Genomic DNA, 27,837 nt, shown 5'->3' with positions numbered 1-27,837 from the left:
GTTTCTGATAATCAGCGATCCAGCCGTTTCACTAGTTTATTCGGTTACTGTAAACCCGTTGACCCGTTTGACCTTCCGGTACGCGGTGAATTGGATTATTTATTCACGCCTCTTAAGTCTCTGGCTTAATTGTCTTGTGTATATATTTCACAAGGATGGTTGGTGGATATGCAGTCTTGCGCGATAAGTCAGAAAAGACTATCAAATACAGGACTCCCAGGGGTAAAGAGGTTTGTTTGACAAGAGAAGTCTATCTTCGGGATGACATACCATGTAGAAGTTTGTCATGCTCTCAGATCGAGTGCCATCAAGGTAGTTTGAAGCTATATTTAATAATTTCAGGTGGATATTGCTTACCAAAAGACTTAAAAACCTATGTTTTAATCGATGGATTTTATGCTCTAAACTACTGGGAACTGTTTGAGCTTGAAGACATAAAGGGTGTTATTGTTTCACTGTCGTCAGTGAATTTCGTATGGTGTTATACCTTGGTGATTTAATGTTCACAGGTTCAGCAACAGGCCTCGACGAAACGCCCATACAAAAGAATACGTTCAAGCCTTGAAGATGCCAGCCAAACATGCATTTTATTCGATAATGAGTTTAATCGCTCCTGTTTTCGTCCTCCTTTTGCAGATGAGAGCCTTAAAGATTACACTACGAGGTTAGGGTGATTTGTGTTAAACTTTTTGACAGGATGAATTGGGTTGCTGCTAACTGGTACATACATCACTTGAAAGGTCATGTTTCACTAGTTTTCGTAACAGATAACGAAAGTCGTGTCCACACTTATTCATCTGAAATAAACACCACATCGTGTAAATTAACTGTAAGTTATTATACCATCTTTTTATAATTGTCTTGGGCAGTCACGAGGCAAATTTAATCACATTACTTCATGTTTTTAGGGATAGTCATATCAGAGAAAAATCCATTTCTACTTTCACGCCTAATTATTAGATGCTCTCCCAAACTGTAATAGTACCAACTAATAAGTAATGCCAGTTTGTGGTTCAAACACCACCTCCTCCTTTGTTTAGAAATTTGATCAGTTCATTATAAACGAAAGTTATAGAAATTAGATCTAAGGGTTTTAAGCCGTTGACTTCGGCATCCTTGGTATCATAATGAGTCTACAGATTTGTCAACAAAATAATGAATTTAGTCCTGAGATCTTGTTTTGAGCCGTATCATTAGTTATCGCTTCGTGTGATTTCAGCTTTTCCTAGTAAAACATAAACATCTAAAGCTCACTTGTTTAGCTCCTTTCTGAACCTTGGGATTCGAAATTCTTCCTATGGTCTGCGTATTATTCTTTATTCAGACGTCAAAGCGGATGTTCCAGTTTTGAGTGAAGTCAGTTAATCCAGATACGTGGTTCGAACTTTTGGAGTTAATAACATACTTGTCAAAAATCCATTCGGTATTGCACTTTAATACTAAAAACATACCCTTCACCAGTGTCCTGAGTTATGATCCGCTGTCGGGTATACGAATTATTGCATACTGTTTGATGGGCTTAAAAGTAAATTTGTCTATAAATCAAGAGCTATATAGTCAGTTTATCATAGGTCTGCACCCAATTTCTTATATGTTGTAAGCTCCAACCAATGAGAGTGCTTCGGGTTATAGTGCTAATCAGATCAAGAACTTCATAATATAGTACCATATTTTATTTTATTTTCTGCAATAAATTTTCCTAATGATTTTACCATTCCCTATCTCGCGTCAGGTAGGCAGTGACTGGGGACACTAACTGTTCTGTATTCACTACCTCGTTTGTATAACTTTCTATATATAAATGTACACAGTCACCCTAAGCTCAAAATATTAGTGGTCTTTGGAAGAAATTATGGTCTGATATCTTTATTCTTACTTATTGGCTTCAAAAACCATACCAATACATCAGATTGCAGTGTAATGTCTTTTTATTAGTAGTTTTTGATAGGCAACATTCAGTGCTGTGATATAACGTGACGGTAACCAAAGCAAGACTGAATTCTAATAACTCGTCTGTTGAAGGATATTCTATCTCCAAATACAACACAAGGAAAGAAATCATAGATTCTGTTCACTAGGCTTCAATTGCATTTAGCTATTAGACTAGGTACATTTTTCTTGTAGGGGTTATTTCACTATGATTTTGCATCCATTAGTAATTACTTAATTAATAAGGCTCCGTAATTAATAGTCACTAAATTAATACATAACCGAGTCATTTTTGGTTTACAGTTAATCCCCATTGATTTTTTTGAATAAATTTTAACAAAGTTTTTGTTTTGGAGTAGTGGTTGGGAGATGAAGCTAGTAAATCTGTTAAACATGGTATCTCAGTTGTATTTGGAGTTATCACCGTTTATCCTGCACCTGTAACATCAGAACTATTTACTTTTTGTTGATCAAAGCCAGTGTCAGTATTATCGTCCAACTCACTGTTGAACGCGGTGAACAACTATCTGGCTACAGAAGGACAGTTCACTTCGCAGCCTTCACTATGGTCTCTGATTTTAAAAGAATATTGCATCAGTTCTTGCAACATTAGCCTCCAGATATCTCTTTAATGGTTAGGCAAATTTACAGCCAGTTCCTTCTTGTTTCCATTCCAGTCACTGCGTAAAATCTGGCGCATATACGTCCCCCTGAGTCGCTTGGTTGTTTGTCATGATCGTTACCTTAGACATAATCACTAAAAATCTTCGTTGTGTAAATCCGGACAAGATATACGAGCAAACAATATTATCCCCGATTATAACAGGCGAAAATTTATCCCCTATATTAAACAATAAGCAAACTAATCATATTCTTCGATCAGCTGGTACTTGCATATATTTATTTCAACCAGCTATGATTTTAATTTTATAGATGTATTTGTTTCAGGTCTTGGACCTACCAGGGTTTTTACAGATGTACTACCCCACGCTCACAACTGCCAAACTTTTGTTTGATTCTTTGGATGTATCACTTCGTTCTATCCAATCCAAAGACCACAATTTACCAGAGCTCTCAAAATCAGAAAATCCTTCAGAGTCTTTGGACTCGTACATCATGCCTTCAGGTCAGTTCGGGCTTAGCTTTCATATTATTATTATCAAAAAACGAAAACATGATTAGTTAGGATAAGCAAGGTCAAATTATTCAGCTAAGATCTAGGAGAGATAGTTTTCTGTTTATGCTTGGGAGCAAATTATATGGTTGTTCAAGTACAAACTTTAGCCGTTCACCTCTTCGAGTAAAATCGTGTGTTCTAGGTATTTTCCGGCAATTCTATTGTTCATTCAGAGAGCGAGCATCATATTTAGAATTACCTTTTCTCAGCATAAGTATTTTTTTCTTTCTAGCGCCTTCTATTGGTCACGTATATCCGGAATATTTACCTGAATCGGCTTTAGCTGCCGGTTTACGGTCTGGACAATTTTTGAAGGGCATTCTTCACGTGTCACGTTTTCGACCGACTACTGAAGCCACGGTAGCCTTAACAGAGTAAGCTCAAAACAATTTAATCATGCTTTATTAAACCCGAAACAATCTGTTATCGTTTTTAGTGGTCAAATATGTTGACCGATTTAAGCTACGTCCTAGAATCCGTAAACCTATAAATATACATACCCAAATACATTTTCTACTTTTATATTTATTCTTGAGTCATTTCAAGATATTCAAGTTTTGTCAATCATTTTTAGTGCTAGTGCAGTAAAGCACCAACCAGAACTTAAGGAAGCGTTGGCTGCACGGAGTGAGATTATGATTCACGGGCTACAACATCGTAATCGTGCTGTTGATGGAGATGTAGTCGTAGTACGTCTTTTACCCCGTGTTCATTGGAAAACTGTTTCATCCGATATTAGTGCTCAAGAAAACTGTGAGTTAATCTGCATTTTGCATTGATATGTTTTTAATATAATTATGTTTTATTGGCTCACTAATGTTTAGGTAAAATGACTTTTTACTGGTGAAAGTGATGCTGATATTTATAACATTTTCTAGCTTTTCTTATGAGTTCCAGTTATGAATTTATTTTTCCGGAAACATCGCAGTTTAGTTTCACAACTAAGAGTAAATATTAATTTGCTACATGGTACCATTAAGTACTGTATATCGGAAGACTAAACAGGTCGATCCGCATGTTTGATGTACAGTTATGTCCATATACATAGGCAGAAAATACTGGATCAGTCGAGGCCGTTTCTAGTGATAATGATAAAATATTAGGAACAAAGATTGATGTCGAAATTTGAAATTATTTTATTTTTTATTTTAACATATAGATATTGGTACAAAGAGGCACCAAATACATATGCGCCACACATATCTCATTTGATATGTGTGAGGGCTGTAATACTGCCCGGGTGCCCGAACCGAAGCAGGTGGTTTTCTTAGGGGGCCACTCCCCGAGCCTTCGACCTGAAGGTCTGATCCACAAGGCAGTTGAGCATCGTGAGGAGATACAGTCCCATGGAAGCCGGTGACCAACGATTGGTTCATATGCCATTTGTTCCCTCAGGATACTGGAGCCTATGTGCACCTTTGGTTTGGAATCAGGGTTTTCCAACTGCCCTAGGTGGACTCTCCATGTCCATCAACCCGGTTAAAGCACTGAACATTCGCTTTTCGTCTTCTCAATTTCGTAAATAACACCCCCGCCATGAGATGGTAGTGAGTAGGACTTCCCTGGCAGAGGCTATATATGCGTGGCTATGCAAGAGCATTTCGAGAGGGGTGGCGGACTCTCCCCACTCTCGGCCGTACCAGGGCATTTGGGGGCGAAAGTTTGAAATATTCCCATATTGTAAAATTAGAACAACATATATAGGCGGACAGTATTGTTTTCGACTAGATCCTCATCAGGTTTTTCTCTAATATACAGTAATATTTAAATATATATTCGGTGCCCTCTTGTACCAATATTTATGTGTTCAAATAAATAAATAATATTTATATGCATATACGAAATTATCTAACCAATCAAGGTAGTTTATGAGTCAATGATAACAATGAGAACGATTACATAATAAGTAAAAAATACAAATTGATAGTGTGATAACAGTTTCAAAAAAGAGGTTTATTACTAGCCGTTAGTGTCGCTATTTTCTTGCTTGTTACTCGCATGTGTTTCTTCAGGAAACCCTGTGGATATCCCATTTCAATCAGCATATTATGAATGAGCTCTAATTCCCTCTCAATTGTGTCAACTGAGCATATCTTAATAGCTCTATTTGCCAGACATTTGACTAAGTTTCTCTTCTAATGAAGAGGCACAAAACTTGAAAATCGTGTTTATCGGCTTGAAGAAGAACACACCTCTGCTGATAGAACCATTTTTTTCTATTGAACAATACGTGAAGGAAATGTGGTTTATTATCTATTTCCTCTTCTCATGTGCATTTAATTGCAGGATGTTTGTTATTAAATATTTCTAGTAGTTGTTCTTCTCTAATGTTCTGATCGGCAATGATGAAACCTCTTTTCTTGAAGCTGCGATTCAATGGAAATGTAGCTAGTGATGTAATACGTGATAGACTGACTAGAGCAGTAAAGAGAACATTGAATGCTGCCAACCTCTGTCTATCGTATTCGACCCGATCTATGGTGATTCCCCAACTGAAGGATAAGTAACCTGGTTATGCCACTTCTATGTGTATCTACGAATTCAGCTGCTCCTACGGAGGAAGCTATATTGGGCGCACTACCAGGCAACTGAACCAAAGAGTTAGTGAACACCTCACTTCGTGGTAAGAAAAGGTAACGTCAAGACAATACGCAGCTTGGTTCTATCACACTTGATCGGTAGCGGTCATATAGTGGACAGAAACAAGTTATTTATCGTATTCCCACTAGTTTTCCTTATGGTGTTCAATCTCGTCTCTTACACATAGCAGAAGCTATAGGAATTCGAGCCAACAAGCCAAGTCTTTGTATTCAGAAGAAATTTGTAACACCCTTATCTCTCCCTTGGCTTTAATAAATGAATTTATTTATATGGCAATAACAGACTGATCAATTGCAGTCCTAAACCTCAGTGAGAAGATACAAGCAAAACAATACCAAGTGAATTTAAATTCACCACATTGCCCAAGCAATTGGCTATCAGGACTCAGTAGCTGAGTGGATAACGCGATGTCGTTTGAAGTGAATGGTACTGGGTTCGAGTCCCAGAGTGAACACCAACTCTGAAATGCAGGTACATCCAGCTGACGAGTCCCAAGTAGGACGAAACGCACGTCATGGATTCCACTGCTAGTCACTATCTATCTTTGCTTATAAGAGCTTGTGAATTAAGGCAATATCGAGGCATACGCACAGTTATAACTGTGAAAATTGCTGCGGATTAATGGTAGCGAATTATTGACCGGACCGAAGACGCGCAAACACGTAGAACGACCTAGGGTTCTGATTGGTCCCGCTTCCCTGTCTAACCCAGCCAGTTGAGTCCAGAACGCAAGTCACAGCCTCGGATATATGAATCATTATATTTCAAACATACTTTGTTTATATACCAGTCAAGCAGACCACAACGTCCCATAAAATAGAAAATAAGATTGTACAATAATGACCAGTAGGAAAATGACACGTTAAAGAAATATTGACCAATAAGATGATACCATTTCATGTCCAAGGATAGCACTAGGCTTAACAGGATAATTTTTGGGATATTTTCCTGAATATCCCAACAACCAATAACAGACTGACCAGTTGCAGTCTTAAATCTCTATTATTATTATTATTGTTATTATTATTATGATTATTATTATTATTCAATATCATATTTTTGGTACAATATAGAATTCTCAGCGCAAAGTATTTCAACAAGTTTCCGTTTCTTCTTGGTCGTTCCTGGCGATAAATATTGAGTGATCGCCAGTTAGATGTTTATTTTATTTTATTTTTTATTTTAACATATAGATATTGGTACAAAGAGGCACCAAATACATATGCGCCACACATATCTCATTTGATATGTGTGAGGGCTGTAATACTGCCCGGGTGCCCGAACCGAAGCAGGTGGTTTTCTCAGGGGCCACTCCCGAGCCTTCGACCTGAAGGTCTGATCCACAAGGCAGTTGAGCATCGTGAGGAGATACAGTCCCATGGAAGCCGGTGACCAACGATTGGTTCATATGCCATTTGTTCCCTCAGGATACTGGAGCCCATGTGCACCATTGATTTGGTTTGGGATCCGGTTAAAGCGCCGGACATTCGCTTTTCGTCCTCTCATTTTCGTAAACAACACCCCCGCCACGAGAAGGCAGTGAGTAGGACTTCCCTGGCAGAGGCTATATATGCGTGGCCATGTGAGAGCATTTCGAGAGGGGTGGCGGACTCTCCCCACTCTCGGCCGTACTAGGGCATTTGGGGGCAACAGTTAGAGGTTCAGTAAATGAACATCTGAGTAATGTGTATTCTTTTCGTTGTGTATTGCCAGGAACCACATTGCCTCTTATTGAGTTTTTTGTAACTTTGACAACGAAAGGTTGTACACTTTTCAGAAACGCAGCAGAATAGGTTATGCGATTAATAAACGTAATGATATATTAAAACAAACAAAAATAGATAACTTGTTGAAATATCTAGATGGCAGGAACAGGTAGCCCAGATGCTTAAGCAGAGAAGATACAAGCAAAACAATACCAAGTGAATTTCTCTTCGTTTATCATTTTTCTTCACCCCCTCCTACCATTTGATTTTGTTTTCTCTCTAATATACGTCTCATGGTCCAATTATCTGAACATTTCTTATTACGTCATCTTATAATTTTACAAATGTTATCTCACTGTCTATATTTTTATAATTATTGACCTGTTTACGATTATGTAACATTGATTCGAGCCTTTAATATTCTTATCAAAACTAGTGCACCTGTTATCACACCATCAATTTGTACTTTTCACTTATGATGTAATCAATGTCAGATAGGTTTTGTGGATATTATAGTAATTTCAATGGTTAAGATCGTGAGTCAGTTGAAGATAGACCACCATGGAAAACCTGGAAGCACTGGACGGCCATTCCGTCCCATTGCGGGACTCCTCAACAGTGCCGGCTTAGTGGTCTAGTGGTTAAGTGCTCGCGCGCGAAACCAGTAGGTCCTGGGTTTGAATCTCGCAGGGGACGAGATCGTCCAGTGCTTCCAGGTTTTCCATGGTAGTCTAGCTTCAACTGACTCATGATCTTAACCATTGAAATTGTTATGTAATCGTTCTCATTGTTATCATTGATTCATAAACTACCTTGATTGGTTAAATAATTTCGTATATGCATATAAATATTACTGTATATTAGAGTAAAGCCTGATGAGGATCCAATCGAAAACAATATTGTTCGCTTATATATGTTGTTCTAAAGATTGATGTTACAATTACTAGTTTAATAGTAATGGTAGTGGAAGCAGTAGTAGTAGTGGTAGTATAAGTATTAGCATTATTATTATTACTGGTATTAATGGTAGAAAAAATAAATCAAAATGAAAACACGTCCCATTTTCTCAACATTGCAATAAAATGAAGGATGACACGGTCCTATGTTCAGTTTATAGAAAAGACACGTGGAATGGGATTTATCTCCATTTCAAATGCTGTTGTCCACTCAGTTACAAAAAGGCACTGGTTAAAACACTCACGGAACAGAAGGAATATGTACTATTGATAAAATAGAGGAGGAAGTAATGAATGTTGAAAGGGTGTTTAAAGAACAACAGATACCTGTTATAACCCAGTGAAGATTAAGTTACAGGTAACTTCCGAGGACTGTTAATAAACTAATATTCTATAAATATTCTTATTGTACAATTATTCAATAATTATCATGTTAAGTCTAATGGTGTCCTTGGACTTTAAATGGGCGTTTCCTATTGGCCAATATTTATTTCACTTGTCAAATATTGTACAAATGTTGTTTTCTATTCTATGGTACGATGTGGTCTGTTTGATTAGTATATAAACCTAGTATGTCTGAAATAAACGATTCGATTCATATTACAGAAGCTGGTATTGTGTTCTGGACTCAAGTGGAAGGGCTAGGGGAGCATAAGACCAATAAGGACGCTAAACTGCTCATACCGGTTGAACGTCATTGGTTTGGCATAGTGCGAAATTGTATAAGTCGTATTCTGACTGGTCGATAAGTCGCGTGATAGAAAAAGCCAGACATCAAGGTCATAACAATACCCATAGGAATTTATTGAGAAATATGTGAAACCTGGAGACACAGAACCCAAAAAACCACACTAAACAAAAAACCTATTTTTATCCAACTTAAATTCAAAGGTGTTGATGTGACAGAGTCAACCAACATGAGACTAAAAAACTGCAGTGACATGAACTTATCTCGCAGCTAAATTGATTGTCTTGTCCAAAAGAACATGTTCTTTAACACAATCAAAGATCGATATGTATCCCTTTCATGTTACTACCAACTGTGTCTACAAATCCACATGTATATGCCAAATCAGTTGAATTGGTAGGACAGAAAGGAGAGCCTACGTCCGACTCAAAGAACATATTCTAAAAGCCTAAGGTCAAGTGGAATAAAAGCATTTAACAATCCAGTCTCATGACATCTCATTGATACAGGACATCACGTGGATACACTGAAGTCTTACGAAATGATTAATAAACAATCGGACTCCGATCTTCTGAAATTTCCTGAAGCAAAAGTGGTTAAACGTTCAAAACCAGATCTGTGTCCAAGACGAAAGAGTGACAGATCTTTACTTGCTCTGGCAACATTACATCCTGTCTGCTGCATCATTTATGATTTGATTTCCTGAAGTTTTAGTTGAATCATTGTCATATTCTTTAGTTCATAATTGGCTGACTTCAACTCGTATCTTTATAGTCATTAATCTGCTTTCAGTTACTTCATTACACAATCATCTAATGTTTGTTACCTCTGTGATTTCTAATCACTATTTCGATGTTCTGGTACTTTCCATTTCACACTTCATATATTTATGTGAAACAAAAAGTTTTTATGACCTTACTAACTATACTGGAATCTTTGGTACATCATGATGTACATACTCATCTCTAATCACCTTTCGTATTTATAAGTATGTCAATATTTGTAATAGCTTTGATTTTAAAATATTATGGGTTGTAAGCACTTGATGAGAACCTAACGAAATAAGATGAATTCATATTATCCTACACTAATCTTTGTTTTCGATCTCTTTAAAAGGTTCCAGGAATGTAGTAAAGTTATAATATCTGTTCTAAGAGTTTAGAGAAAGTAACTGTTATGATAAATATAACAAATGATTTTTGTTTATGTCAGCACTTTAAAATATTACACCATATGCTTAGAAATTATTAGAAATAGGACTGTTTAGTAAATATTAAGTAGTATAAAGCAATACACTGAAATCGAGTTGAATCAGGAGAGAGCGAAGTCGGAGAATGTAACCAAATTTAAGTGTGAATGAGCAAACATAAAGCCAGTTAGTTATGATCAATGTAAGACGTGGTACAATCATTTATCTGTTCAAGTTGCTGCTTCTCATGCTAATACAGCGAGAAGAGTGATTAAAAAGATCTGAAGTCCAGGAAAGGGTTTAATCCCAACTACAAGGTAAGTCTAAACACCAAAAGTGCAGTCCAAATGGGATATTTGAAATTGAAGAAGACGCCGGAAAATGAACGCACTTGCACCACTGTGACCGATTTTACACCATGTCACCATACATCACCAATCATCGGTCGCTTCTGTACAGGTTCCTCTAACAAAACCTGGACTTTTCGTTGTTCTTATTAGTTCACTTCAATTTAAAATGGAAGTTTAACTCTTTTAAACTTTGTTTACCACTTTTCGCACGTCCCATAAATGTTACTGATTTCTTTACTAGGTGCAGCTGAATTTGTAAGTGATTCATCAAGTATATCCGGAAGCAAACCCAATCAGGATTGTCTTGATTCAGAAACATTATCAAGAAGTCTGCCTTGTGGCTTTGTTGTTGGTGTTGTCAGTCGTAATTGGCGTGATTATGTCTGTACATATGTTCCTAAATCTACTGAAAGTGCATTAGATCCAAAAAGTGAAAGTGGATGGATAATAGTTACTCCATGGGATCGTCGTATTCCCCTCATTCGACTGCATACTACACAAATTTCCAAGCTAACTCGTGAACGGTAAGTAATGCACACAAAATTCTTACTAGCGTGTAATTTCATACTCAACTGTAAAATTTTACTATACTTTATTGGTTTTGTTATTCATGATTGACTAGTAAATATTCAGAAAGTATGTTTTTTCGTAATTATAATACGTATAAATTTCATGTGTTGGGTGAGTCTATGCACATGTTCTTGCCGTACTTTTAATATTTGGAAAAATTATCTTTGTTTCCTTCCTTCCAATGTTTTGAGTGTTAGGCCTAGGTTGCTTTTTGTAAACTGTTTATAACGGATAAGATTATGACCAAATTAGTCATTTTTATCGATTTTCTTCCCACTGTTAGTTCAGATTGGTACACTATTGTCTTTATTCGAAGCTGTATATATGCTTCTAGTAGTCAAATAACTTGTAAGTTTAATTTTCTTACATTTATTACGTAAAATTTTCTGACATTAATGTGAAAGACATCTATCGATACATCTTATAATTGGTTTTTTAAGGTGGATTGTCTTTGATGGCCTATGGTTGAGTTATTTTGTTTATGCATATAGACGCTGCAGGTTTAATGATAATAATGGTCATTTTAATTGTATTGTTCTTTGTAATCCCTTTTTATTGTAAAGTTATGTGAACACTGCTTTTCTTTTAATTTTGAATTTTGTTTTTGTTTTCTGCCTAAAAATCATCTGACTTAAGATGTTTTCCTATGATTTTAGTTTCATTGTACGAATCGATACGTGGGACTCGTATTCAGCTTATCCAAGTGGTCATTTTGTTCAAACTCTAGGTTGCATTGGCGATTTGGAAACGGAAACACAAACCATACTAATTGAACATAATTTAATTATTCGAAATTTTACTGATGCACAGGTATACTGAATACTTGATTTTGAATAGCGTTATATATCACTGTCACTACTCATCTTTTTTGTTTACAGTCAATAGGTGTTCTTTTATTGATTGAATAATCATTAAAATATTACTGTATCCACTCTTCTAATGATAATCGTAAATTGAATAAATACATAAAAGTTCATCATATATTGTTTCTCAATAACACCATGAAAATGGAATGTATATTTCAAAAGATATCTAACTGACTATAAATAGCATAGAAAATACTGATAACTTGAATAGTTATTGTCTTTGTAATAACAAGTGTCTTACTGTCGACATACAGTGTGTTCATTAGATATTACTGACTGATGATTAATAATTGTTGGAAGTTGTACCTCACAATACCGTTCGACATCATATTGTGTTATTTGTCTCAGGATTCTCTACACAGTTGCACAGTATTCATCAGAATCCGTTTCACTGACTATTTCATATTTTCACCAATAAATAAAGGGACTTATATATCGCTTTATCGTTCCATTTCTCCTCAAAACTGTATGTCATTATGATTCGTCTGGGGTATAGGTGAAAAATTCATACTTGTTGAATTATTTTTTCTCCTGTTATAGTAATTATTGGTTTGATATTAATAAATCAGTAATAACTCGTCATTGTTAATAAAGGCACCTAGCATTTCGTGAAAAAGTTGAAATATTTGTCATGTTCTGTATCATTCAATTGGCTTCATGATAGTCAGTTTAAACTTATCATAATTGTTACCAATATTATTTTAAACCTTTATGCGTTTTTCGTATGCGGTCACAGCTCTTTTTCGATTCCATTTGTGCAATGCACAAACACAGACGTGGTTTTCACGCACTTTTCTGTTGTTAATGTGATAATTCCATCACTTTCTCGAACGTTTAGTCAAATTTCTCACTCAACTAATGTTTTTCTATTTATTTACTATATTTACATACATACTCATCCTGAAATTTTGTAATAGCTGAATGAATTAGCACCACTAAGTGTCCAACGCCCTTGGAAAGTTGATCCCGAAGAAGTAAAGAAACGTCGAGATCTTCGATCGCCCACTATTTCAGGAAATCCAGAGTCCGAAGATATACTTATCTTCAGTATTGATCCTCCTGGATGTCAAGATGTAGATGATGCTTTGTCCGTTCAATGGTTACCACCTATCGTCGATGAATATGGAAAAGAACATAAACGTTTGCAACTGGGAGTACACATAGCTGATGTTAGTTATTTTGTTCCATCTGGTAGTTATATTGATAGTGAAGCTCGAAGACGTTCAACCAGTATTTATTTAGCTGATCGTCGGTATGACATGTTACCAGGTTTGTTAAGCGGAGACTTATGTTCTTTATGGAGCGGGCGTGATCGGTAAGCATCCTGTCATTGTTTTCGCCACAACCGTTATTATATTTTTGTTGACACAAAGAAATTCAAGTATTAATGTTATCTAACTATTTATTATATTTTCGATACAACTTAAGTATATGGTGAGGTACTGTTTGTATTGATTCTTGATTAATTAAATACACGTATATCCTCTTTCTAGCCTCTACCAAACCGAAAGACAGATCTGACACAGAATATTTAGTGAAGAAATCAACGAAGAGTGTTTTTGGCGAGCTTCAAGTGCTTATATATATGTTTACAGTTTTCTTGATAGTAGGGTGAAGATTATTTTAATAAATAAGTAATGAGAAAAAGATATCCTCAACTGAGGTAAAAGTAGATGGCACGGCTTAGAAAATTAAATTTATCAAAACAAAAATTATTGCACCAAAATCACAAAATGTTGATTAAAAGAAACTTTCGAGGATTTAGGTATCTTTAACAACGTTAAATAATGAAACACTCATAAGAAACTTGGTAGTTTTTTAACCACTGCTTGAGTTGTGAGTTACTTCATTCATTTGTTAGATAAATTTGCTCGGCACAACAGTGCGCTATAAATTCCTCATGCAAAATCAAGTAACCGTATTCTGAAGAAGCAGAAAACGAAGAAAAAACACCAAGCACTGAGGGGTACAGTTTAAGTGAAAAAGTACATAAAACCTGTTAAGGCCAAAAAATCCTGCATTTTAAGGTGATGTCATCAATTTATCATCTTCACTGTACAAAGACAAGGGTTACTAAACCTCAGTATTGCCTATACAACGTCGCTACTAGCGACGTGCAGTTTTGCGACGAAAACTGTGATGAGACATTTTGTTGCAGGAAATCTCCAGCCTAATGTTCCTTCACACCTTACTATGATCAACATTCAGTTAAACGTAGGTAATATCGAAAGTATCTACTCCGAGGTCGTACTTCCGATCATATTGGATCGTTGTGGAGGCAAAATTTCCTCCAAATAATGAGTTTTTAACTGATTTCTGCCTTCGCAGAGATAGTGATGCGCAAATTTAACTCTCATTACAACAGCCCTCATCATCGAAGTAGTTTCAGTGTCAGCAGCAAGGTTCAACATAAAGGATACAAAAGCCATTACTCGAAATAAGGCAGTGCGTGGCTACTGTCGATCAACTGTCTTTTAGCGTTGTAATCTGTGTAAGTTCTATTCCAAAATACACATTATTAGCGATACTTCTAACACGAGAGTCTATCTAATGCAACTAGATAAATCTAGTACTAATACACAACAATACTTCGACAATGAAAGCCAAATGGGAGTAAGAAGAGTGGAGACAGGACTTTTCAAGACAGCTTTTACATCTCAAGAAAAAAACAATAAGATAAGTAAACATCAAAGCATGTAAAATATTTTCCAATGTGGTGATTTATATGAATAGGTATTCATCACTTGGCCCAATCATATCACAATAATACTGAGGTTGGAAAGTCAATAATAATGATTGTTTCTGTAGCTACCTCAACAGGTCCTCAGACTTGTTGGTTGATTGATTCAAATGTTAGGTAAAACCTTGGGGTCTGAACGTTCCGAATTCTGTTCGTTACAGCTTACAAAAACAAAACAGTTGTTATGATAGCCACACAAAATTAGTTTGAAAGGTATATTGTCTAAGATAAATTAACTTGCATCGTCTGTGATACAAACAGTCTACCTTTCACATAAGCTTATTGTGTTTAAAAAAATTTTTTTCACGTATTTGTTTGAACAAGAACAAATAAAATTCCACATGTTTGGCGAACTTACGAGGTTGGCACTACGATAAAGCAAGCACAGAAATGAATATTTGTAAAAATAATATAGTTAATTGTTGTGACCTATTGCAGTTATCGATTTATATCCTGTTTTCTTCACACTATATGTATAAGATTTGATGTATGTTCTGTTTATTATTTCCTTGAAGTTTATATATGTATATCAGTGAGTACTCGACTGCAACTTTGTGGTCTATTTTATCGTCTACGGACGGGAACGATCTAGTTGTTTGTAGATTTTTCTTTATACAACTTTTAGCTATGCTGTTAGCGTATTATGGGAAATAGATATGGATTCATTCGATATCTCAAATATATGGTATGGTCGTACGGTAATCCATTCAAACTATAAGTTAACCTATGAACTTGCTCAACGCATATACGACTCAGTCACTGCAGAAAACATTTCATCGAATAGCTTTGCAATGGAAGAGCTTGTTAAGAAGTTAGGTGGATTGGAGGCTGTTAAAAATGATATACCTGAATTAAAAGAATTAAACCGGGTAGTTTTTACGTTTCATAATATATACCTGTTACGTTCGTTTTTTTTGTGTTCATTGATCGATACGTCTTATCAATTTAGTGCAAAGCCATAACTTTACACAGGTGTTAGCGGGACATAGACTGGATTAAAGCATGCTCAATGCACGATTACTTTGTTGCACGCTGATTGGCTAATTAGCTAATCCTTATCCAATCAGCACTAGTCGATGGTTGAGGATTACTCTAGAATCTTCTCATGTAAAAACTATAAATATACTAACATTTTCCCTATTGTGCTTCTTACTTGCATCTTACTTCCATCTAACCTTGTTATTTGGAATATAATCTCTTTCCTGTTCAACCGTGTTCTGATTTTGGGACTTGTCGAGTGATTGGTGTCCAAGAATATTAAGCAATAGGTATAGCTGGGTCATACCGTAAGAAGAGAGATTATAACAACAGGCTTACACTTTGTAATGTCAAGGTTTCTCATTTTATGAACTTATACTTCATTGATATCACTAGTTGTTTTCAAACTTTGTTGAAAATCAAATTCATAACGAGCAGTAGTAGAAGGTGCGACAATTGAATAAATTATAAGTAACAATCATGTCTATAAACGTATTACACCATTGATTTTGTAGTCAAATGAAGATAGTTGAATAAAAGTCAGAGTGAGTCGACTTTTGAGGTATAAAGCATATTACGATTTATTATTGGGGTTTTTTATGCACATAAGTAACAGATCTTTAACATTATTGGTACCGAACAATAAGTGCAAATTTATTCATATTATTCGATAGTCGTGATTATATTTTACCAAGGGGAGGTGAATGTGATCAAATTGACCAGAAAATAAACCTATTCAATTTTCAGTTTACTAAGATAGAAACCAGTCATTGAGACCCAGCAAGATGTGCGTGACTTCATGGCCAATATAAAAAATAAGCTAGGAATAAATGAATGTGATGGTGTTAATACACTACTTGAGTAATAAGTACATAACATGTTCCTGAGCACCAATTTAAAGGTACTATGAACATCAAACTTCTGTAAAAATTTGGTAGAAGACAAACGCTTCATAAACGGTTTAAGGATTTGATTCTACCCTATTTAGTGTTGTGGATGCGTACTATTGTGTTGATTTCAAACTTGCAAGTACACAGACCGAGTTGTCAGTTATCCTACAACTATTTTTTTCATTGCCGAATGTTTTAAACTCTGAAACCCAGTTATAAAGTGGTACATATGCTATAAAGTCATATTTTCTTAAGTTATAAAGAAATATAATAAAGTTTAAAGTGAAAACTTGTACTACATTTATAAAGTTCTACTATCTAACTTTTTTCTTTTTTTCCTAAGTACATAAAATTATATACATTTCTTACATAAACTGTTTTATGATATTCTTCACTTACATGCTTAAAAATACTTGCATGATTCGCAATGTTTGTTTCATAGTTATGTAGTATACCATTGTGGGCCAGGGTAATTTTACATTGGTTTTCAGGAGAACCAGACACCATCCGGACTTTCACGTAAAAACCCAAACAGTACAGCTCAACCCCGTTTAGCAGGGGAACCAGACACCGTATAGGCTTTAACGCTACAATCTGAATAGTACAGCTCAATCCTGTGGCGCAACCACACAGGTACCAAGCACCCTGGTGGACCAAATGTTTGTTTCAGTATCAACAAATTAAGTTTCTTTATGTGTTGTTGGAATTAATTTATAATGAAATAAGCATCGTTTGGTTCTATGCAATATGGTTTTGAAAACTATCCCTTTTACTCAAGTTTATTTAAACTTAGTTACTATATTTAAGTATTCATCAATGTTTTTATATTAGTCTTTGGGAATTATTCAAATGGTAATGGTGATACAAAATTAGACTTAGAAAAACTTTTCATTTATTAAATGTAAGAATAGTTTTATTGAGTTATGTCATTATTTCATAGTAATGATTTATTGTTTTAAATAATTATCAAAGGATGAATGTTTAACTGCTTTGGACAAGCTTAGTAAATCTATTTTACTATTGATTGATATTGCCTCCAATATTCGTGAACGTCGACTTGCTAAAGGAGGTTTAGAACTTGAAAGTGTAGAAGTTAGTGTTCAATTTGCCAATCCTGAAACACGTACTGGAAAACTAGAGGATTTGATTCCAAAAGAGGTATTTAAAAAAAAAAGTAAAACATTATATAATTCTACATATATGTACTTTAGATGTTTCATAATATACCTATTTTTTTATTTCATTTGATTGACGTGTCCTGTTATTTGGAGACGTTAATATTTCATTTATTTGATCTTAGTCAAACTGATCCATTAGAACTTTAGGTCAAATACCATTTTTGCAAAAGGATAAGCAAATTACAGTAAACATGCAGACTACTCATATCATGTTACTTTACTTAGATTAATTTAATCTGCAGTAACCTTATGTCTTTTAGATTTTTTCGCTCCATAGTAAAATGCTAATAATCAAGTCTGTCATGTGAAGTACATACAGCTTGGAGGCTGCCACAAACATTTTGACTGTTTGTAAGTAGAGATGTTTTGAATTTAGTTATATTGAGATACTCTTTACCAATTGCATTGGGTTTTAGAAATTCCTCATTGTTATTGTGACAAAGGAATTATTGATCTCATACTGTTATCCCCTTTTGATAACAAATAAACTGTGAGCTGTATCTGAAAGATCCAAAGTGAATAAATCGATAATAGATTTGTAACGGTAATAATGTTGGCTCTACGGTGATGAGAAGAGAGAATGATAACTACGTTCGTGTTAAAACGTTTAGGTCCTGATTTTGTATTTTCAACTATCGACTCATCCTTCAGAAACTCTTATTTATATCGGGAATCTGCATACATCTCCCGGCAAACCTGCTGATAAGTTGAGCAGCATTATACATCACTTGGATGTTATTGTTTAAAAGTTGCAAAATAAGGACTAATATATGACATAAATTTGGCTACTACTGTTGTGGTTTCCATCATTACTCAAATCTTCTGTGTCTTAATTTCTATGAATTATTATTTTGAAATATGTGTTCGAACTTTATGGCTATATTTTGCCTGGTATTACCGTCGATCGAGATTTCAGTAGTTTAAGATACTGACATTCTGCCAATATAAATTGTGGCTAATAGAGATCTAAGGGAGTAAGTTTCAGGGATCGGTGATAATGTATGGTTTCGTAACTCGTAGTTTCTTCTTCTAACATAAAAAAATATCTAATTTTTATATACTAGTTTTAACTAATTGCAAATTCTGATACTATTTGCGCTTTTTGTTAATGGATCGCTTTTGTAAATATCTGTATTTATTCTAATTTTGAAATAGCCCCTTGAAATGCACAATACAGTAGCGGAGCTAATGATATTTGCAAACCATTGGGTTGCACGTCGATGTGTAGAATATTATCCTGATCGCGCTTGTCTACGTCGACATCCACCTCCGCGTCCGGAATATTTCGATGAAGTTAAACGCTGTATAGCTTATCGAGGTTTTGTTTTAGACACAAATTCCAATCTTTCACTAGCGAATTCCTTAAAAAATGCATCAGATCCTAATGATCCCGAGGTAAGATTAAAATTTAGGAGTTTTTTGATATAATGAATTATCGCTTTTATTAATTATATATTATATTATATTTTTAATTTTCTCCATCTAAGGTGTTTATTTAGATTTTTAGCTGACTGCATCGCGTATGCTACTTATTTGTTGTGAATATCCTTCTGGTGAAGTAAAGTATTATACATATAAATTAATTTATGCTATAAAATTGCCCCTTTGTTACATCATGGAAATCATTTGTATACTTATAACTGGTTCGCAATTCTGTATGATTAAATTGATGTGCTCTAGCGTCTTTTTAGATTATATAATTTTACTAATTCATGTCGAGTATCGTGACACACATTCACATAAATTGCAAATTTTTCGGTAGTTTTCTCAGATTACTCTCGATAAATTTAAAGAGCTGAATTCCATTTACTTTACACGTTAGGTCAGATGATAGAATTGTTCATAACTTTGTTGACTGAAATATTATCTCACCTTATTACATATTCATTTAGCTTAGGTGGCTTCCAAATAAATGTAAGCTTTTCCAGTATTTTTGTGCATGAGAAAATGAATGCCGTTCATATCTTTCTACTGTTGCTTCCCTTTATTAATTTATTTGAGTTATTCATTCCGATTCTTCCTGATTGTTGTGTATATAAATAGGTTAACAAGGTGGTACGTCAACTTGTTACACGTGCAATGACAAATGCACTATATTTCTCAACTGGTTCATCAAATATGACACAAGATCAGTTTTCCCATTATGGCTTAGCCCTTAATTTGTATACACATTTCACATCGCCTATACGACGTTACGCTGATATAATTGTAAGTTCTTGGATTGTTTACACTACCTAATTCATTTTATTGCAAATTGATTATCCGAATTATTTCCAAAATCTTGATGTGATATTTTATGGTTTCCACCAAATACGATCTATTAGTTCCATTTGTCAGCTATTCTGTTAGCGTAGAGTTTCGATTTTCTGGAATATTTTAGTAAGACCTAATAAATGACTAAAAATTGGTTTTCATATAGTTCTGGCTTTTTGTGTTTTGTTTATGACCATATGTTTGACTAGCTACCATTCAGTCAATGTTCGATTTAACCGAATTCCAGTTTTTTTTTAAAAAAATTCACAAATGCATCTCAATCACTACGATAATTTTTATCCATAGTCCACTTGAAAGCCGATTAAACCGTAATCAAATTACCACTCATGCAGGTTAGTCAGTCGTAATCAGCAGACATCGGATAAATGTACGTCAATCCGAGTTATAATGCTATCAGTACGGCGAGATCAAATCAATAGTATCAGTAGAAAAGATTTCGATATAATAGTACTATTAATGAAATTGCAGATTATGTTTCGAAAATATGTACTGAATCGAGAAAAAAAGTGTGAATATTGCACAACCAGATAGTCTGCACTTTTCAATATGACTGTCTAATGACATATGTGGGAAACAGAGAAAATAGAATAGGAGGTCTGTTAGTTAAATTGGAAGAAACATCAGGAAGCGGTTGTGAACAAGACTTTGCAGAATGTTGTTAGTGGTATGAGGGCAGTTCCACATAATGTAAAAGGATATTTTGTTTTGAGCAACTTGAATGAGGTCCTGGATCATTTCTTAGCGATGCAAGCGTTCTGGTGTTGTGACTTCACGGCATCTCACATGACCTGTGAGTCATTTAATCTCAAATTAGATTCTCCTTGCTTAGGTTTTTTTTCCCTATCATTGATTACACTATTGTATCTACTCCCTTAATATGACTTATCAAATTTCTCATGGTTTGCTTATGTGGTTTGGATCACAGTTTGTGTCAAGTCCTAGGCTGTTTATAGCTGATTAATTATCCATCTTTGTAAAAGCTAATACAATTCGAACTTGATTCTGGTGGCAACTTTTTATAGCTTCCAAATTCTTTACATAACTATCTTTTATTTAAGTGCTGAATGCTATTGGTATATGAAACTTACATTGGTGGTCACTAAATTATTTTTTTTTGTTAAAGCAGTTATATCAAAATAAGAAAATCCAGTGGTTTCATTCCATCATTGAGAAGGTGATTCTGAAATGTGTTCATTGTTACATAAGTGTTGTTCATTAACTTCCGTTCTTACTTAAACATTATTCATCAGTTAAATAAAGGAGTCATAAGAAATATAATAAAAGCAAAGTAAAATTATTTACAGTATTATATGGTTCTTATTTTCGCTGAATACAGGTTCATCGCCTTCTGCTTGCTTCATTAGGAGACTATAGGTCACTGACAACAACACAAAGTGAACTCAACTCAAAAAATACTGAATTAGTCACAATTTTAGAAAATAAAACCGACGGGTTATTCTCTTCTGAAGAATTAGCTTCTATTTGCAATCATATGAACGAACAACACTGGGCTGCTCAGCAAGTTCAACGATCCAGTTTAGAATTATTTCAAGCTTTGTTCTTTAAAGATAAACCAGTTGATGATCCATCTCGATATGCAGAAGGAATCATTTGTCAGTTAAGAGGCACAAATGGATTTATTGCCTTTGTTCCCCGGTGAGTATTTGTATACTTAATATGCATATCTCTATTCTCAGTTTGATCTATTGCATTCTTGTTCTTAGTAAATTGACGCTTGAATTTTGTTAGTTATTAATATACAAGATCAGTTCAAAATTGGCTGTGAGATACGGTAACTAATAAATTGTCATGTGCTCACTAGTGACTGGCTTCGTGAGGTAATTCTCGGAGTTTTAGTGAGAAGCCGTAACTGGTGGAGCTAATCCGTGTCAGGTAGAGACAGGTATCTACTTCAGACAATGGAACATGGTCGTGTAATTTCGTGGATTGGTTGAAGTTAGACATTGACTCCGTTAGATGTCGGCTCAGTGGTCTAGAGGTTAAACGTTCGCATGCAAGAACGAAGGTCCTGGATTCGAGTCCCGCATACGGGATCGTGGATGCGCATTGCAGAGGAGTCCTATACTAGGACGAAATGGTCGTCCAGTGCTTCCAGGTTTCTAATGGCGGTCTAGCTTACACCGATATATGATCTCAATCAAAAACTTGACAATCTCCACAACCACACACTGAAAGTTGAGAATAACTTGAGAATATTAAATCATATAACAGTAGTCAATAGGTCAAATGAAAGGTTATGACAAAAGGAATATGAATATACATATAATTTAGTTACTTAATAGTTATCCGTTGAGAATAAATTTAATAATAGTCCATAAATAATTCCTCGTAGTTACCATTCATTTATTTTTCATTCGTATATATATATATATATATATATATATATATATATATATTACTTTTTACTTTTCCAGATACGGTATCAGAGGTGCAGTTTGCATAAAAAACGCGGATGGTCACATAGCATGGGTTGATCATACAACACCCAATACTGGTAACATTCATTGGTTACAAGATGTCCAAAACATAGTGGTATGAAATGCTTATGTCATTGTATTTTCACTCACACAAACTTTCAGTGTTATATAAATTTGGAACACAACTACTTATAACTTTTCTTGTTTGACATTTTACCTTTTGTTATTAAACCTCTTTTGGAAACTGAAGCAACACTAGGCACGTGATGTAAATTCAAGTCTTTTCAAATTTATTTCTTAGTAGAAATGAGTCTCATATGCTTATTGATTGATATCCAAATGATCTTCTGGTACTAAATTATTCCTAGTATAAAAGCAAAACTGTCTTTCGGTTATCCTTCGTTGTACATGTAGCAATTCAGAGGCAATTCAACCAGTATAACATTAATCCACATATTATGAAGAACAGTCCAGAACACATTCATGCTATAAGTTGAATTTTTTCTACACGTCCAATAGTATTATCAAGACTGAAAGATTAGATATCTAGACTAGACACCACTTCATATTAATGAACTTAACTGGTCATGTGAAATAAGTTAGTTACTGAAGTTCTGAGAATTATTGCACTTTTGCCTGTGAACACTAAGCATGGTCAAACAAAAATGCAGTAAAGACGGTAAACTACTCAATACCAGTTCATCTAATTCAAAGCGGTCATAGTGCCAGTGTAAACCAATCACCTTCAATTATTAATCGGGCTAGTAATTTTATGCCTAAGTCTATCAGACTTCTATACCGACATATAATTTGTTGTTACATGTTTTATTTTAAAATTATCAAAATAATTTCTTTCTTGCTTAGATATTCAAGTTTCTTTCTCATGATATCTGACTTTCAGATTGGACGTGTTCATTCATCCGAACGATCAGATTGTGGGGTTTTAGAAGTCCGCAACTCCAAAACTAATGAATGTCAACAGTATCGTATGTTTGATCATGTCTTATTAAAAATATATATCAGTGAGACTATTGCTCATGGATTAAATATACGATTGGAACTTGTAGGTCTCCCTAAAACAACAAATGATTCTAGAGGTAAACTAATAACGGCTCATACAACAACAGGAAATCATTCAGTCTGTACACCGAGTTTGAATACAAAATTAATAAAGGTAAGTTACTGAGAATTTCTTTATTTATTGGTATGTTAACTTGAACTTTGGTTGCAATTAATGACGTTTTTTCAGTATATCATCTAAGTCAGCTCTGTGGGAATACGTGTTGTGCTTCTGAAGAGCAGAATATGGTATTTTTTAGTTTCACTGTTCTTATAAAACCAAATAAGGTTGATTAAAACTTCCTCCACAAAGATACTGCCCTCATCGTATATGCGTTTACTGTTATACATGTCATCGAAACTAGTTTTTCCACCTTTTAATATTGTCTTATCAAAGTTTCTTAGTTTTCGTTAAATTTAATCACGCGAATGAGAGGATCTATTTCGATGTTTTTCTGTTTAAGAATGAAATTGTAATAAGAAGTGATAATAAAGACGGATCATGATATTGTATAGCATAAAATCATCATTTTGGACATCGAGCACCATTTTCCTGGAGTGTTTAAAAATGTACACGATATCTATCACAAGTACAGTTCACTACATCGTAATTTCTGTACACTACATTTGTGTGATCAATATTTCTGAAGAGTCTGTACCGTTATAGAGTTTATAACAATCATATAATGCAACCATAAATTGAGTTGACAGTAGTATAGTACGTAATTAGGGAAGATATTTATCCTTTTCACTGGTTTGAATGATGTTGATTCAGATATTTAGCCATATCATTGAATTCTTTCAAGTTTCCAAATGATGTGCCGTTTGGTCTTGGATGTTGCGTAGCATTCATATGATAAACATGCCTTGGAGTTTTTTTATTGTTTCTTAGTAGTAGATCAATGATAATTCCTAGTAATGTTGTTAAACTAGACGTATTTCATCAAAGTGTTCGATTCAGATATTTAAAAGTATTTCATATGTGATGAGTGATTCCACGCTAAGTCCCTACAATATTTTCATAATCACCATTCCTTTTATTGTGTTTTTTCCATGTTATTTAACCAGGATGTACAAGATATAGATGCTGAAAGACGTCAAAAACGCGAAGTGAGTGATCAGGAACATGTTGATGTTTCAAAACGCAAGCAGTTGATTGCACAATTACATGATTGTTCTTCAGTATATCACCGATTTCATAAACTTCTACGTCAGTCTAATGAACATGAGATGGAAACTAACTGATTTCTGAATTTCTTGTCATGCTTCAACTTCATTTCGATTAAAAATAACTTTTCTGTTAAGTGGGGAACAATTTCATTGTATAAAGTCACATGAATTTAGTACACTATATGGCTTGTTTAGTTAAAAATGTTATCCATTTCTTTTACTATAAAATATCGCACTTCATTTGAAAGATGATTACATCCGACTGGACTCTGCTGTATATGACTTTTTACATGGCGTACTGAAAAAATACATGATTTGTAATGTGCTCTGAAAAAACCATCTTCATGAACTCAGTGTCAATTTATATTACCCGCTTTCCAAAATGTTTACCTAGATCGTCAGTGACTGAAGGAAAGCATTATATGGGATAATATAGTTTCTTAACAATTTACTTGTTAGATAAATTTCAATTTTTGTTCTTGGTTCCTTGACTCTTCCATTCAACTAACTAATTAATCTAATTCTCTTAGGGTTTTTTCACTTTGTAGAGGTGTTCTCATGCCTTTGTAGTACCTCATTTACACCTAAAGACTGATGTTTTATTTTCTGGTGCATGCTCGATTTGTTTCCTTGAGTCAAGAGTAGTCCGTCTGCTACGCTAAATCAATGTAACTACTGAAACTGTATGATTATGTGGAATCCTTCACGTATAACTCGTGAATACTGATTTCCATTCCTACTTTTAAGTTATTCATGGCTTTTCAACTTCGTCCATGGTTGGAAGCATAGTGTCAAATACCGATTACGTTCAGAAATGAACTTTGGCGTAGTTGAAGGACATTTGAATTGTTCCTTCAAGTGTTGTGCTCATGGTTTTAGTTTCAAGCAGATGTATATTTTCCGTTAGAATGCAGCTACTAACTGATTTCACTGTGTCATATTTGGTGAGTTTATACAGTTATTCGACGTGATCTAATATTGGCTTACCATATAATCGATGATTTTGGTACCATTATTTCCTACTCTCCCACCCAAAACTGACCATTTAAGGGAATAATGCATAAACCCAAAGGCATCGTCTGTGTTTACTTTTTTTCATTGGCTCGTAAGTTACTCTAGACTATCATCTTGTGGTGCACTCGTCAGTATGACGTGGAAGATGACATCAACTTAGAAACTGTAGACATCTTGAATGTTTATTCTGTTAAGCGGAATCAAATATTTACACAAGAGGAAAGTACAATCACCACAGCAGCAAATGGAGGTTTGAAGAAGATTCACTTCTCTCCTAAAACTCTATTAGAAAAACTGAAGTCCTTGATGTTACACAAGTTACTAAACTTTCATTATTAATCCCATAGTCTTAAATCAGGGTGTACATATCATATATACGAAGATCTGCATGCTTTTTATACATCCTTCAGAATCCCGATAACCTCCGAAGCAGTACTAACAGACCGTTGTCTATTTAATCTTCAAACAAGGAGGCCGATAAGACCCAACCAAAATTTGAGCAGTAGTACAATTTTTGATTTTGTCTAAGTTTATTGAACGTCTGATCAATGAATAAGTAAATTCGTATATAAAACAAACCTTTTACATTACTGTTTTATCACCGAACACAATATTTATCACTAATTATGGAGGATTATATTTAAAAAGATTGTTGATCTGAATATAGTGACTCAGCAATGATTGGTATAATCGATTATACTGCTGTTTATTTAGGTGGTGGACGTTTATCCTTACTATGATGTTTGGTAAAACAAGGTCATTGGGCTGAATTGATAGGTTGTTTTATGTTTAATTTCACTGGTTTCGCCACGAAATTATGAAAATTCAGCTGTTAACCATTCAATGGAGAATAAAGAATCTTTATTATACTATGTAACTTCATTTTTCACTTTTCCTTTTGATATGTTATACTACACTACTTAGTAGAACACAGCAGTTCAGATTATTTTCAACCACATTAAAATACTACTTGAATCATTGAATTACTAAAGATAGATGGGATTCGAGTACATTAGAGAGGAAAATTCTCCTTTTTCCGTTACCTTGAAAATAACCTATTGGCTAGGAAATGAAATAGACTGGACATTCATACCGTATGCCCATTAATATTTTAAATTTCTGCAATACTTTTGTTATATTTGCGTGATTTATTAATAAGATCCACATGTAACAGAAATACCGGCGGTAAGAGAGTGATTACTTAAATTTTGGAATTCCACAAAATAAGTTGACATAATTTTCTAACATTTAAAGAGTTTACACAAGTTTATCGACTGAGTTGGTGAAAATTGGGGATTAGTAGAAGCATAAATAAAGTTGGGTGACATGAAATGTAGCTGAATGAAAAAGACAAATGATGATGACACTGTAGTGACTTACTTGTATCACGAGAACACGACTGATTTAATGAAAACAATTATTATTACAACCAACTGTACCAGTGCTTGTTTAACTGTGCTAATCACAGCCATTTTGTGCTTCCATTACCTTCCATCATTGTTCCGCGGCTTTTGGCTTTGTTCGCACGTACTCCGTCCTCCTGCTTTCGCTTGTACCATATCTTGGCACGATCTTGGTATTCGTTCGATACCACGAGATCGCCAATTGAATAAACTTGAATCCAATCCGCCTTCTGAATTATTTGGCACGTGTTTCTTAAGAGCGGTGTTCATAGTCAACTGGGACCCGACGCCACGCTACAACACTTTGTTAAAGTGTTTGTGAAATGAATTTTTAAGAAATCTTTTAGCTTCGTAGCGAGGAGAATTTTAGGACCTAAACCGAATTAACTACCAAGTTTTTATTCCGTAACATCTATATAGACCGAGATTACTCTTCTAAATATGTCTTCTTTAAGTTGTACAATCATACATCCAGTCATTCGCTTAAAGGACTTGCACATTAAAAGGAAACGTTTAATTAAATTAACATCGTCCTGATGACAGAAAGCTTGCATTTTAGTAATGAATTCGACACGAAAAACTGAAAATACAGGAAATTAGCGTTAACTGATCAATTTGCGGAACCCTGCGATGACATGACCTAAATGTTACTGAAATCCTA

The 27,837-nt window shown here is 34.6% G+C and overlaps 1 protein-coding gene across 3 annotated transcripts; it reads left to right on the top strand.

Annotated features, from left to right (window-relative positions):
* Positions 1-57: 57 nt before the first annotated feature.
* Positions 58-26,825, top strand: DIS3L_1 (DIS3 mitotic control). 3 transcript variants are annotated; one of them, XM_051211006.1, is made up of 19 exons: positions 58-312; positions 343-473; positions 510-664; positions 697-829; positions 2,878-3,055; positions 3,339-3,480; positions 3,681-3,859; positions 10,838-11,120; positions 11,823-11,976; positions 12,950-13,347; positions 15,398-15,641; positions 17,613-17,798; positions 18,974-19,213; positions 19,862-20,026; positions 21,429-21,748; positions 22,528-22,645; positions 23,432-23,704; positions 24,658-24,699; positions 26,488-26,825. In XM_051211006.1, exons 1-19 carry the CDS (start codon positions 156-158, stop codon positions 26,521-26,523), a joined length of 3,534 nt encoding a protein of 1,177 aa, XP_051073226.1. In that variant the 5' UTR covers positions 58-155; the 3' UTR covers positions 26,524-26,825. The 3 variants fall into 3 exon arrangements, with proteins under 3 accessions (XP_051073226.1, XP_051073227.1, XP_051073228.1); XM_051211007.1 differs by lacking the exon at positions 26,488-26,825 and having other exon boundaries at positions 15,398-17,798; positions 24,658-26,132; XM_051211008.1 differs by lacking the exon at positions 26,488-26,825 and having other exon boundaries at positions 58-473; positions 510-829; positions 24,658-25,095.
* Positions 26,826-27,837: the final 1,012 nt, after the last annotated feature.

This window comes from Schistosoma haematobium, chromosome 1 (assembly GCF_000699445.3).
Source record: "Schistosoma haematobium chromosome 1, whole genome shotgun sequence".
Classification (NCBI taxonomy): domain Eukaryota; kingdom Metazoa; phylum Platyhelminthes; class Trematoda; order Strigeidida; family Schistosomatidae; genus Schistosoma; species Schistosoma haematobium.
This window is presented reverse-complemented; position numbering and strand designations above follow the sequence as displayed.